Source organism: Sapajus apella, unplaced genomic scaffold (assembly GCF_009761245.1).
Source record: "Sapajus apella isolate SASKATOON/1434 unplaced genomic scaffold, GSC_monkey_1.0 scaffold89, whole genome shotgun sequence".
NCBI lineage: Eukaryota > Metazoa > Chordata > Mammalia > Primates > Cebidae > Sapajus > Sapajus apella.
Window position 1 is genome coordinate 1774152 of NW_022437029.1, and position 14099 is coordinate 1788250.

At 48.0% G+C, this 14099-nt stretch overlaps 1 protein-coding gene across 1 annotated transcript in view; it reads left to right on the top strand.

The window, feature by feature from the left end:
- Window positions 1–13095, top strand: part of CNGA3 (cyclic nucleotide gated channel subunit alpha 3) — a 63624-nt gene extending 50529 nt beyond the window's left edge. The window contains exons 5-8 of the mRNA XM_032255363.1: window positions 1317–1370; window positions 3834–3950; window positions 5983–6089; window positions 10361–13095. Coding sequence (XP_032111254.1) covers window positions 1317–1370; window positions 3834–3950; window positions 5983–6089; window positions 10361–11772 — 1690 coding nt within the window. The 3' untranslated portion in view covers window positions 11773–13095. The remainder of the gene's footprint in view (window positions 1–1316; window positions 1371–3833; window positions 3951–5982; window positions 6090–10360) is intronic.
- Window positions 13096–14099: the final 1004 nt, after the last annotated feature.

Here is a 14099-nt window from a genome sequence, read left to right on the forward strand (position 1 = left end):
ACTTCCTTATTTAAATTGACCAAATTACCTTCTTACATCCTTAGAGATGAATGTTAGACTATCTGTCCATTTCCCAGTGGGACCAGACGAACGGGGGAGTTGAGCTAGGACCACATCCAGGGCAGACCCCAACCACCCCACAGACATCTGATCCATCACTCACGGGCAGGGTCAGGATGGGCAGATGGTTGCGGTGGTGTGGATGGTGTCAGTGAATCAGCAGAGCTTCCAGAGGGTGAGGATTTTGAATTTTTCTGGAGGCAAAGTCTCCACTGCAAAGCCAAGTGTATACAGAGACAGGTCCTAGTTCTCCTGTGTGGGTTTGGCTTTGTGGGGTTAAGGGCACAGAGGCATGGTGAACATACAGCCGCTGCACCCCACAGAGCCAAGCCTTCCCTTCTTCACAATCCCACGGTGTTTCCAGTTCCTGGGAGATTTTCAGATGAGCAGAACCAATCCAGAAATAAGCGGTTATGGCCATATATTAGATGGGGAGAGGGAGATTTGGGCAGGATGAGCTGAGGTCATATTTGGCGTTTATTTGGCTGGACATCCAGCATCGTGGAAGAAGCGCCCCGGGACTCAGGTGGGGGTGTCACCTGCCTCAGGCTCCAGTCACTGTGGTCTCCTGTGAAGAGTCTGCTTCTTAATCCAGCCATGTGAGGTGCCCTGCGAGGCTGCCTGGCTTTCTTAACCCAGCCATGTCGAAAATGTGTTCTGGCAGAACCTCTTCCTATAGAACACCATGAAGTACTGCAAAATGCAACTTTAAATAAACTGAAAACAGCAATAATCCTGCCTATGCTCAATTACTTGTCCAGCTATTTGGAAGAGACTTTGCAGCTGAGGGAGCAAGTCGCTGCTGCTCCAGCTGCGGGCTGCTTCCATCCTGGGCAAAAGGTGCAAGACCTCCTCCACCCAAAAGGCCTGGAAGTGCCGAGGGCAGAGGCCACAGGGGTCCATTTCTGTGCCACTCTTAGTGCCTGGCACGTAGCCCCACCCAGGGTGGAGCAGAAGGAAATTGAGTGGAATGTGAGGCAGGGAAGCTGGAAGGGACTCAAACGGCTGAATCTTCATTTTTTCAAAAGCCTCAGTTTAGCCATGTTCACCCTCTCTTCCCCCAAGGCTTTTACCTAAGCTAACTAATCACAAAGCATTTTGGCCTTGACAATACCATCCCGTATTCTTCAGGCTGTGAGTGCAAAGGCTGGGAGCAGTGGGGTTGGGGGGGGGGCGCATGGTAATCCCCTGGGAAAATGACCGCAAGGAATGGAATCTGAGTTCAGACCCTTGCTGTTCTCTCTACCTCCCTGCAGCGCCTGGCCCCTGGCCAAACACAACACTAACACCAGCAACAACAAGGAGGAGGAGTAAGTACCAGCCCAGCAGAGCCCTCCCCAGGCCCCGCGCCCGCCACCCCGTAGAAGCCTCACTTGGCCTTTCTCCCGAGTGCTCCTGCTCCCCCTCCCAGAACACCAGTAGAATATTTTAGAATCCTGTTCCTTTCGTTGGAAATCCATCCCTGTGAACAGAAGTGGGGGAGGGATGAAGTCTGTATGATTTCTTGGGGAGGGAAGTTGTTTGATCTCTTTGGCTCTCATTTTTCTCATCTATGAAGCAAAGGAATTGGATCAGATAAATGCTTTAAGCTTTAGCACTCTATACCACGATATATCTGAGGGTGCAGAACTGGAGCTCCTTGACAGAACAGTGGAGATTCTCCTTAATGATGCAAAGGCATTTTTTTATTCTACAACCTTAGGCTCTTGTATCCCAGTGAAATGCCCTTGTCTTAAGGCCAATTTGGGCCAATTTGGTGGCATAATCAGAGCAGTGGAAAAAGGCAATTTAAATATGTCCAGAGAATAGCCTCTTGAGAGGGTGACCTGCTGTAATTCCGTTCCGTCACCAAATCCTAAGGTGGCGGATTAGGAAGAGTATGGCACTATTGGGGAGGGGGAGGCTTACTTGGAGATTAGGAAAAAATCATGATACCAGTGAGAAACACCGATTTCTTGACGTCCGATTGACAGAGAAATGTGCCAGGGGTTTTTCTTGTTATTTCTCTTTTTGTTCCTCAGATAAAACTTTTTTCTATTTCTCTCCATGAAGGAAGCATGTCTTTTGTTTGCATAAACTTGGACATCAAATCCAGAGACCTAAATGCCAGCCATAAAGAAAAATGAGATGATTTTATCTACAAAGCAATAGCTAGAGTGATGTGTGTTCAACTTATAGCCAAACCTGACACTAGACACCCTTGCAGCCACAGTATCAAGTCTTTCAGACAGGGAAAGGCTCCAGCTACTGAAACCACGGACAGGCCCTGGGGATTTCTAGGTGTCCTTGGACTGGGGCTGGGGTGTGGGCAAGGATGTAGGTGGGCAGCATTGGCTGCACCTGGCTCTTCAATCTTTCCATAAATGGGCTCGCTTCACAGGTCCACTCTGAAGCCAAGAACCAAGGGACAAAACTGGGAACTGTCCCAAAATAAGGACACCTGGGCACAAAAAAGTAATTATTTATGAACACCTTCCCCCACTCTTCTACTCCATTTCTGTCATTTTCACTTGTTCTCATTGGTCCTGAATAATTTTTCCCTCCTCCATCAAACTGTTCCCAGCCAAAACCAGCATCATTTTGCAGCTCTGTGTAGGGTTCTTTTGGGGCAGTGCTGGATGGATTTGGGGATGCAGCTGGGTGGTGCTGGGTCCTTCCTAGGCCCTCAGCTGTTTGGTTAGCCAGAGGAAAGGCCAAGAGGCCTGTAATCCAGGGCCACATATCTTGCACAAGGCAAGCTGAGCCCAATGTGATTAAACTGCAGGGCAAATCTCACCCAATAAGCTTGAGGGCAGTGCCCTCTGCTGGTGTCTTGACATTAAGACTCCAGTGGCTGAAAACACCAGAGTTCCTGTCACCCTGGAGGACAGAGGAGGGGTAACTTTCCTTGCTCTTTTCATTTAATGGTTTTAATAACATTTATTCCTATTCACTTTATTGAAATATGCTTGCTGAAAACTTGAAAAGCAGGAAAAGCACACAGGAGCATACACACAAAAATTGCACTTCATGCTATGCTAACCATGGAATTCCACCATCAGAGATAGCCCCTCTTAACATGTTGGCAAATACACTTCCATCTTCTTCCTGGGCATGTATATTGAATACATAGACTGACAAATATATTTTATATGTACATATACTTGTTAAGAACATCTGTTTCCCAACTCAGTTACCTTAGAGCTTTGTGACTTTGGCCAAGTCTGTTAGTCCATTCTCACATTGCTATAAAGAAATGCCTGGGACTCAGTAATTCATAAGAAACGTGGTTTAATTGGCTTGAGGTTCTGCAAGCTGTACAGAAAGCACAGCAGTTTCTGCTTCTGGGGAGGCCTCAGGAAGCTTGCAAAATTAGCTTGCAATCAGCTAATTTTTGTGTTTTTAGTAGAGATGGGGTTTCACCATGTTGCCAGGATGGTTTCGATCTCCTGACCTCGTGATCTGCCCACCTCAGCCTCCCAAAGTGCTGGGATTACAGGCGTGAGCCACTGCGCCCAGTCGTCATCATCCTGACCTTATAGTCGACCATGACTTCCTGGGACTGAGCTGGGAGAGAAGGACCTCCAGAGTCTACCCTCCCTCCCAGCCTGTCTTCCCCTACAGGGACTCCTAATGTGACTCCCTTGAAACTAAGAGGACCCTGTCATGGACAGCCACATCTTGGGCTTCAGCCTAAAATTGCCCTATGGTCTCTAAGCAAATCCGGATCTCTAAAACCCTCCAAAACTGCAGGCTTGCAGCACAGTGTGCTGTTTGTGTCTGTGTGTTTCCAGGAAGAAGAAGGAGAAGAAGGATGGTTTTGTGGTGGATCCCTCCAGCAACCTGTACTATCACTGGCTGACCGCCATTGCCCTGCCCGTCTTCTATAACTGGTGTCTGCTTATTTGCAGGTAAGCGACAGGGGTGGGAGGGGCAGCGGAAAGGAGGGAACCAGAGCACCAGGCCCAGGAAGCAGAGCTCCAACTCTCACTCACGAGGCCTGAGGCCTGGGTCCCTCACGGCCGCCACTTAGCTCTTGTGCCTCAGTTTCTCCTTTTAGAAATAGAAGGTTTCCCAAGAGGACCAACAGGGTGCTCCGAAGCATGGGTGGGAACTGAGCTTCAGGTGGACAGCCAGGCTCCAGCACTGTGGGGCCCCCTCAAGTGGGTGGTACGAGGAGGATGCGGGGCAGTTGCTGCTCTTCGGAGGCATAAGTGGGCGGTTCTGAACATGCTGCAGGGCAGGGAGGCAGGGGGAAGCTGCTACTCTTTTTTTTTTTTTTTTTTCCATCTTTTTTTGAGATGGAGTCTCACTCTGTTGCCCAGGCTGGAGTCCAGTGGTGCAATCTCAGCTTACTGCAACCTCCACCTCCCAGGTTCAAGCGGTTCTCCTGCCTCAGCCTCCTGACTAGCTGGGACTACAGGGGTGCGTCACAACGCCAGGCTAATTTTTTTTGTATTTTTAGTAGAGACAGGGTTTCACCATCTTGGCCAGGCTGGTCTTGAACTGCTGACCTCAAATGATCCACCCACCTCGGCCTCCCAAAGTGCTGGCCGCCCCCAGCCGCTGCTACTCTTCTTATAAACAGAAGAGGAATTGAGGGCCTTTCCTAGGAAACCTGCTGTTTGTGAACGCAGAGGGGAGAGATGCTGCTCCTCTCAGGGGAAGCCAGGGGCCTGGGCTTTTCTGAGCATGCCTCCAGGGTGGGGATACCAGAGGGAATGTTGCTGAGCACGCTGCCCACCAAGGATGCAAGGAATTGCTGCTAGGGGGCCGGGGGGGCGGGGCAGGCAGGGACTTTGGGGCATTTCTGAGGAAGCCTGCAGGCTACAAGCTGCAGAGTGGGAGGTGGGATGACCTGCTGCTCTCTCTAGGTAAGCAAGGGGCTTGGGGGGCCTTCCCAGCAGGCCTGCTCCAGGACACCGATGCAAGGTAGGCTGCTGCTGCTCTTCTGAGGGTACACAGGAGGGCTTAGGGGACTTCCTAAGCAAGTGTGCAGGACCAGTGTGCAGAGGCAGGCCTCGGCTCTTCTGAGCTGTGTGGGGCCAGATGCATGCGAGAAGAGATGATGCCTTTGGGGCTCTCCTGAGCCAGCACACAAAATAAGGGTGCAGAGGCGAGTCAGAGAGCCACTGCTCTAAGAGGCTATTTGGTGAGTTTGGGCATTCCAGATCATGCAGCACATCAGGGATGCCATCCATGTGGAAACAGAGGCTCTCTATTATCTGAGCAAACAGTGATCTCCTGCCCTTCGGAGGGCTTCCAGGGTAGGTGAAAAGTGGAAGAACTTGGAGCGTGTCCTAGTGAGCGGGCAGGATGGGGTTCTTGGGCACGCTGCTGCTCTCTGGTGCACGAGGGCTCTGGGGAGGCAGAGCTGGGCACTGTTCTCCTCCAGGTGGGCAGGACACTTTGGGGTGCTGAGCAAGCTGCAGGTGGATGGCAGGGACAGGCTGCTGGGCCCATGAGGATAGAAAGAGAGCTGAGGGTGCTGCCTGTGTGGGAAACAGCAGAAAGATCGAGAAGGTGGAAAATATTTACTGTCTGTTCCATTTTTAATTTCTCTGAAATTCTCCTATTTTTGTCGAAATTTGACCCCAGAAAGAGTAAGTCCTTAGCCCCTTTACCTGACTCTGCCAGTGAGGCCTAGAAAACGGTACCTCCTGGGATCTTATGGCTCTCTGCTGAGGGACAATGGAGCCGCTCTTTGGGGTCAGTCCCAGCTCTTCTCCGGAGCTCTGTGACTGTGGGACAGAAAAGTCTCTCAGAGACAGTGTTGCCTCGTCAGAAGCTGGGGTGATTACGCTGAGGTAGTGACACCGCAGGCAGGCAGGGCCATTCCCGGATGACGTGACCCGCGACTTCAGCACAGAGCCTGTGCCCACACGTGGGCGGTCCGTGCTCCAGACACACACACAGGCGTCATCTCCCATTTGGCTTGTTTAGGGCCTGTTTTGATGAGCTGCAGTCCGAATACCTGATGCTGTGGCTGGTCCTGGACTATTCGGCAGATGTCCTTTATGTCTTGGATGTGTTTGTGAGAGCTCGAACAGGTGGGTGTGCCCTGGGCCTGGGGAGGGGACCATGGCGCCCCCAAGAGTGTTCTGAGAGACCCAGCACGGTACATGGGACGTTATCTACCTTTGGCCGTGAGAGGCCAGGCAGATGTACGGACCGCTGACCATGAGGGTAGGTGGTGCTGCCTCAAGCCCCTCTACACAGTACCCTTGGACAGGACACTGAGCAGGGGCCAGGACACCTAAGCTCTGGGCTCTGCTCTTCCAACAAGCTGTGTGACCTTGAGCAAGTCAGGCTGTCTCTCTGGGCCTCGTTTTCATCGCCTCTGAAGTAAGCAGGCCGGGCCTGGCACAGTGGCTCATATTTTGGGAGGCCAAGGCAGATAGTTCACTGGAGCCCAGGAGTTCAAGACCAGCCTGGCCAACATGGTGAAACCCCATCTCTACTAAAAATACAAAAATAAGCTGAGGCCCGTGGCATGTGCCTGTAATCCCAGCTACTTGAGGGGCTGAGGCAAGAGAATTACTTGAACCCCAGGAGGTGGAGGTTGCAGTGAGCAAAGATCATGCCACTGAACTCCAACCTGGGTGACAGAGTGAGACAGGCTGAACTGCAATCTCAAAGGACCTCTCTCGCTCTCACTACTCAGTACTGGGGTGAGCAGGAAGGAGAGCTCAGGCAATCTTGGAGTTTCTCTTCTTGGACAGTCAGAGGATCCAGGACATGTTACTCCATGGCTTTCAGAGAAGTTTTAACATATGAAGAACGAAAATCTGAAATAGGGCCCAGGTGAATGAGAACGTCCTTCAAATCACCTCTGGTTGGGGATGGGGAAGGATACCCACCCACTCATTTCTTAGGTGCTGAACTGTGTGTCCTTGGAATACCTTTTTCTAATCTGCACAAAGATACTGCCTAAGCTGGTAGAGGCTCTGCCTTTTGCCTCCAAGATTTTTGAACTAAAAACTGTGCCAGGCCAGGTGTGGGTGCAGACACATGTAATCCCAGCACTTTGGGAGGCCAAGACGGAAGGGCCATTTGAGGCCAGGGGTTCCAGGCTAGCCAGCACAGCACAGCAAGATCTTGTATCTACAAAAATATATATAAATAAATAGCTAGGCATGCTGGTGTGTACCTATAGTCCTAGCTACTCAGGAGGCTGAAGTGAGAGAATTGCTTGAGCCCAGGAGGTCGAGACTGCAGGGAGTCATGGCCTCAGGTGACAAAGTGAGACCTTGTCTAAAAAAAAAAAAAAAAAAAAAGATAAAATAATTCTATGTCATAGCTGTTGATGTAGACACCACCAGATCACAGTAGCCAACCCCCATGTCGTTCCATATACAAAGCATTTCAAGCACGTCTTGCTTCTTCATTAGAACCACCGCATGAGACGAGAAGTGCAGGCATGATAACCTCCAGCTTGCTGATTTAGAAACCAGCGTCAGAGACACCAAGTGATTTGCCACGGTTACTACCCAGCCATGCCAGGCTGGTCCCCCTTTTGCTTCCACACCGACGTCTAGCATCATAACTTCGAAGACCTCAGATATACAGCCTGAGGCTTGTCCAGGTGACCTAGCCAGCCCTGGTCATCTGCCCCTCTGCTGCAGTCATGTTAAACTCCAGAGATACACAAGCTCTGTAAGTGACCCATTAGGTTGATGGTCCCTGGTCTCAGCCCAGCTTCAGTGGGATGAGACACCCTTACTCAGACATTAATCCCCTACCTCTTGTGAAGCAGGGAAGTCAGAGAAACAAACCTCTTGAACACCGAACTGGGAAGGAAGTGGTGATTTATTCGGCCGGGAGTTGTGGCGGCATAGATGCCTAACAGCTGAGCTCCCCAACAAAGAAAATCCTTTCCCTTTTGAAGGCTTACAACTCTAGAAGTTGCATGTGAAAGGGTCCTGGGCTTACAACTCTAGAATTACATGTGAAAGGGTCTTGATCCATGAAGCAGGTGTGGGGTACTTGACTTAGGTGGAGGTCTAATCATGTTTTAGTAAAAACAATGACTTCCGGAAAGATTCCTCCATGCCATATCCTTGATCTATAGATGAGATTGTGGTTAGCAGTAGGGGAATTATCCTTAACCTGGCTGGCGGTGCCAACCGGTCCCTACTCTGGCTGACTTCTAACTTCTCCTTTTGAGATGCAATGTAGAAGGCTAAGGAGGATTAAGGGTCTCCTTCCTCACTTGTGCTTGGGTAGTATCTTAAGCAAGCCAAGATTCAGCAGGACGCTGGGAGAGAGGGAGGCACAGGAATCACACCCCAAGGAAAACATAATTAAAAGAGAGAACACATCTTAAAGAAGTGTGAGGAGGCTGGAGGCACAGGAGGCTACATAAAGATCAAGGCCCTCAGTAACTCGTGTATAACAAATAATGCTAAGAAGGACTGGGGGCTGAGAAGCGGGCTATTCTTTGTTGTGATGGACACTAGATTTTCAGTTTGAACAGAGGGGGGCGTCTTGCCTGCAGTCTAGCCTCAGTGGCCAGGACCTGCCGTCCTAGCATCACCTGGAACTTGCTAGATTTGCACCCAACCTCCAGGCACCAACTCTGAGTTGTAGGGTGGCTGGCACTCTGTGTTTCACACAGCCCTCAGGGAAATTCTGATGCTCACCACAATTTTAAAAGGATTAATTCTATTATTCTCTCTACCTCCGTGCATGTTTGAAAATGTAAAAACAGAAAAGAATGCAGGTCATGGCCTCCTTGATTGATTTAACCCATCATAATGTTTCGGCTGTAGGAGTCCAGCCCATGTCCAGACCAGTCAGATTCTTTGGGGGTGGGTCCTGAACTTCATATATTTTAAAAGCCCCTTGGGTAACAGTCATCTGTAACCAAGGAGAACTGTGTTACTGCAAGGTGTTTTCAAAAGGCAGGTTGCACCCCACTGCTGACTGGTGATATCAAGTTGGGAGGCCGTGGCTGCGTGTTTTACATTTTTATTATTAATATTTTCAAACATACGCAGAATCAGAGAGAATAGTGTTATGAATCCCTGTGTACCCTCTCCCAGCTCCAGTTGTTATCAACATGCTGCTCATCTCGTTTCATCTCTTTCTTCTCTTGTTTCATCCACCCTTTTCTTGCTTCATTTTCCTGTTTCTGTTTTTGCTTTTTTGTTTCATCCACTCTTTTCCTGGCCGGCCTGAACCAACCCCAGGCAGTGAGCACTTTCGCATTTTGAATAGAAAATGGAAAGTCTCCGTTAGTCAAACTCACTGTGCCAAAGGGAAAAGTTAATGCTTGGGAACTGAGTCATGCAAAAACTGCCTTCCTCTTCTTCCCAAACAGACAGCTGTAATTTCACATGCCTACTTTATCTTATGTCAAATGTAGATTGCATAGTTTACTTTTCTTCCACTCCCCTCTTTTCACATGTAGATTCACTGAGTGCTAATCAAAGCCTCACAAGAATGTAACCACTGGCCTCATTGCCTACCCACCCTTTCTTTTCTTTCTTCCTTCCCCTCCTGCCTACTCTGTCCCCTTTAAGTATTAATGTCCTCAAAACTCTCTTTGGAAAAAGCACGGGCCACAAATCCTACTGTGACTTGTGTTTCTTTCTCCTAGGTGCACCTTCAACCTTGGTAAACCTCTAAATCAATTAAGATCTGCCTCCATCACTTTTTTTTTTTTTTGACACAGAGTCTCACTCTGTTGCCCAGACTGAAGTGCAATGGTGCGATCTTGGCTTACTGCAGCCTGCGCCTCTCAGGTTCAAGTGGTTCTTGTGTGTCAGCCTCCCAAGAAGCTGGGATTCAGGGGTGCACCACCACATCTGGCTAATTTTTGTATTTTTAGTAGAGATGGGTTTCACGATGTTGCCCAGCCTGGTCTCAAACCCCTGATCTCAGGTGATCGGCCTGCCTTGGCCTCTCAAAGTGCTGGAATTAGAGGTGTGAGCCACCGTGCCTGGCCCTCCATCAGTTTTTGATTTACAACATGTAGCTCTAACTTTAAAGGATCCTTTTTAAAAATATATATATAATTTCCATTTATCTTTTAAAATTTAATAAATCATGCCTTGTTATCACCTAATACCTAATTTATATTCAAACTTACCCAATCATCCTATGTTTTTAAAAAATTCAGTAGAATAGATTAGAACCTTGTAGAATAGAAAACATCAGAGTGCATTTCCTGCAGTAAGGGTAAGTGTTTTAAAATCATTTCTATTGTATATGTACCACTGCATATTGTGTAGCCATGATGTAAAATACCTTTCTTTGTGCAATGGTCATAAAAAGTCAGCCTCTGTGATGCCCAAGTGACCTCCATCTTCTTCTATAGGTTTTCTCGAGCAAGGCTTAATGGTCAGTGATACTGACAGGCTGTGGCAGCATTACAGGATGACCACACAATTCAAGCTGGATATGTTGTCCCTGGTCCCCACCGACTTGGCTTACTTACAGGTGGGCATGAACTACCCAGAACTGAGGTTCAACCGCCTACTGAAGTTTGCCCGGCTCTTCGAATTCTTTGACCGCACAGAGACAAGGACCAACTATCCCAATATATTCAGGATTGGGAACTTGGTCTTGTACATTCTCATCATCATCCACTGGAATGCCTGCATCTACTTTGCCATTTCCAAGTTCATTGGTTTTGGGACAGACTCCTGGGTCTACCCAAACATCTCAATCCCAGAGCATGGGCGCCTCTCCAGGAAGTATATTTACAGCCTCTACTGGTCCACCTTGACCCTCACCACCATTGGTGAGACCCCACCTCCCGTGAAAGACGCGGAGTATCTCTTTGTGGTCATAGACTTCTTGGTGGGTGTTCTGATTTTTGCCACCATTGTGGGCAATGTGGGTTCCATGATCTCGAATATGAACGCCTCACGGGCAGAGTTCCAGGCCAAGATTGACTCCATCAAGCAGTACATGCAGTTCCGCAAGGTGACCAAGGACTTGGAGACACGGGTTATCCGGTGGTTTGACTACCTGTGGGCCAACAAGAAGACAGTGGATGAGAAGGAGGTGCTCAAGAGCCTTCCAGACAAGCTAAAGGCCGAGATCGCCATCAATGTGCACCTGGACACACTGAAGAAGGTCCGCATCTTCCAGGACTGCGAGGCCGGGCTGCTGGTGGAGCTGGTGCTAAAGCTGCGGCCCACCGTGTTCAGCCCTGGGGATTATATCTGCAAGAAGGGGGACATTGGGAAGGAGATGTACATCATCAACGAGGGCAAGCTGGCTGTGGTGGCTGACGACGGAGTCACCCAGTTCGTGGTCCTCAGCGACGGCAGCTACTTTGGGGAGATCAGCATCCTGAACATCAAGGGGAGCAAGTCGGGGAACCGCAGGACAGCCAACATCCGCAGCATTGGCTATTCCGACCTGTTCTGCCTCTCAAAGGACGATCTCATGGAGGCCCTCACTGAGTACCCTGAAGCCAAGAAGGCCCTGGAGGAGAAAGGACGGCAGATCCTGATGAAGGACAACCTGATTGATGAGGAGCTGGCTAGGGCAGGGGCGGACCCTAAGGACCTTGAGGAGAAGGTGGAGCAGCTGGGGACCTCCCTGGACATCCTGCAGACCAGGTTTGCACGGCTCCTGGCTGAGTACAACGCCACCCAGATGAAGATGAAGCAGCGTCTCAGCCAGCTGGAGAGCCAGGTGAAGGGTGGTGGGGACAGCCCCCTGGCTAATGGGGAGGTTCCTGGGGATGCTACAAAAACAGAGGACAAACAACAGTGAAAATGCAGCATCTGTCTCCTGCTTCACGGGATTGGCTGTCAGGGTGATGCTATGTGGCTGCAGCTGCATGGCATGGAACTTGGTCAGAGTTTAATTCCAGCTCTACTCACTGTTTGAAAGCTGTGTGACTGCCCGAAAGAGCCTCAGTTTCTTCACCTAGAAAATGGGACTCTGTCTCAGTCCCAGTGAAGTGCCAGGTTTGATTGTGAGGTCCACATGAAACACTGCACCAGGCAGGGCTTTGCAAAGTGGGAGGTATCCCCAATCCAAATATATGAAAGTATGCACACAGGACACTTACAACTTTTTTATGGAATCCACAAGGTGTTTTTAGGATTTTTGATCTAATTTTCTTATAAATGAAAGATTATTTAGTCACCTTTCTCCTCCCCAACTTCACTCCACCACCACCTGATAATTGAGTATATAACAGGAAGCTGAAGGTGCAAAATAGTGACTCAAATTCAAACTTACACAAGACAGTTTGAGACGTATTTCTGTATCTGGGATCACCTTGTGTGCTCTTTGGGATCCTAGGAACCCCAGCCTTTGGGAGTGCTATGGCAAATAGAAGTTCTGTAGCATGGAAAAAGGCTGCCCCACTTGAGGTCACTTCCAATCTGTGAAGCAAATCCAGACTCCTTGCCGTCCAGCCACTGTGAAGCCAGAATCTGTTTCACAGAAAAGAGCATCGCAGTTAGAAGAGACATCCCCTCCTTCTCACTTGCCAAAGAGATCCAAAGACAACCCCTATCCTCCATCCTTGAGTCAGGACCCTGGGTGACCTATTCTAACTCAAGGAGGAGAGCTATGTGCAGGGAGAGCCTTTTTAGGTTGAAGGCTGGAATGGTGTCCTAAGCCAAAAAAGCTGACAACTAAGACTTTTAGAAGATGAGACTATTAGGCATGTATCTCCGCAAACCGCCCCTTTACCCATGAAGAGGAAGCCTCAAGATCCCTTGGAATTGCATCCCGAGGCAAAGCTTTTAGCTCTCCAAAAGCTTGCAGATTGCAGAAATCAGCTTTTAAAAAAACAAACCCCAGTAAATATAACTTCATTAACATTTTATAACAGATTTATATTTTTGAGTTCTGTGATTGCAAATTATGACTGCAATATTCCATCCTTCACTTATGTAACGCGTTGCAAATTACTCAAAGATAAGTCTTTCTTCTTTCTCTTTCTTTCTTTCCTTCTTTCTTTCTTCCACTTTCTCTCTCCTCTTTTCCTCCTCAAAATTTGTATATTTTAAAAGCCTTAACTGTTAGTTATGCCTGCATTCATATTTGCACAGGAAAAATAAAGACCTGGATTTAAAAATAGGAATGATTTTTGCTTCAGCTCTTGCCATAATGGAAGTTTCAGTCCCAGAATATGTTTCTAGGCAATCAATGACTTCCTTAGAGAGAATAGGTGCTGATGTGGGGGATGGCACACATTCCAAGAAACTGACAGTGCCAGGTTCTGTTAAGGACACAAAGCAACAGGAGCTCTCATTCATTGCTGGTGGACATGCAATATGGTACAGCCACTTTAGAAGACAATTTGGTTGTTTTTAGAAAGCTAGACATACATGTTAACATATGATCCAGCAATCACACTCCTAGGTATTTACCTAAAAGAATTTGAAACTTTCCAACTCAATCTACTAGAAAAAAAGAAAAGAAAACAAAAAAACCAAGAATTTGAAACTTATATGTAAACAAAAACATGTATATAAATGTTGGTAGCAGCTTTATTCATCATTAACAAAAATCTGGAAGCAGCAATGATATCATTCAATAGGTGAATGGATAAATAAATAGGCAGGCAAAGTGTGTGTGCCTATAATCCCAGCTACTCAAGAGTCTGAGAAGGAAGAATCATTTGAGTCCAAGAGTTTAAGGACAGCCTAGGCAACCTAGCAAGACTCTGTCTCTAAATAAATAAATAAATAAATAAATAAAATTTTAAAAAATAAATTAAAAAGTCTATACACTCACCATATAATCAAATACTATTCAGCAATGAAAATGAATGAACAATTGATCAAGGCAAAAAGATTCCATTTGTATGACATTCTGGAAAAGGCAAACACATTAATGATGGAAAACGGCTCAGTGGTTCACAAGGGTTGTTGGGGGGTGTAGAGGCTGATCACGAAGGAGAGCACAGCAGGGAATTTTTAGTGTGATGGAGCTGTTCCACACGGTTTTGGGATGGTGGGTATATGACTATGTGTTGTCCACACTCACAGAACTGTATACCACAAAGAATAAACTGTAATGTATGAAATTTTAAAATGTCAACCCGAATGTGGGCATACGAGGATGGAAAGAAGATTGTG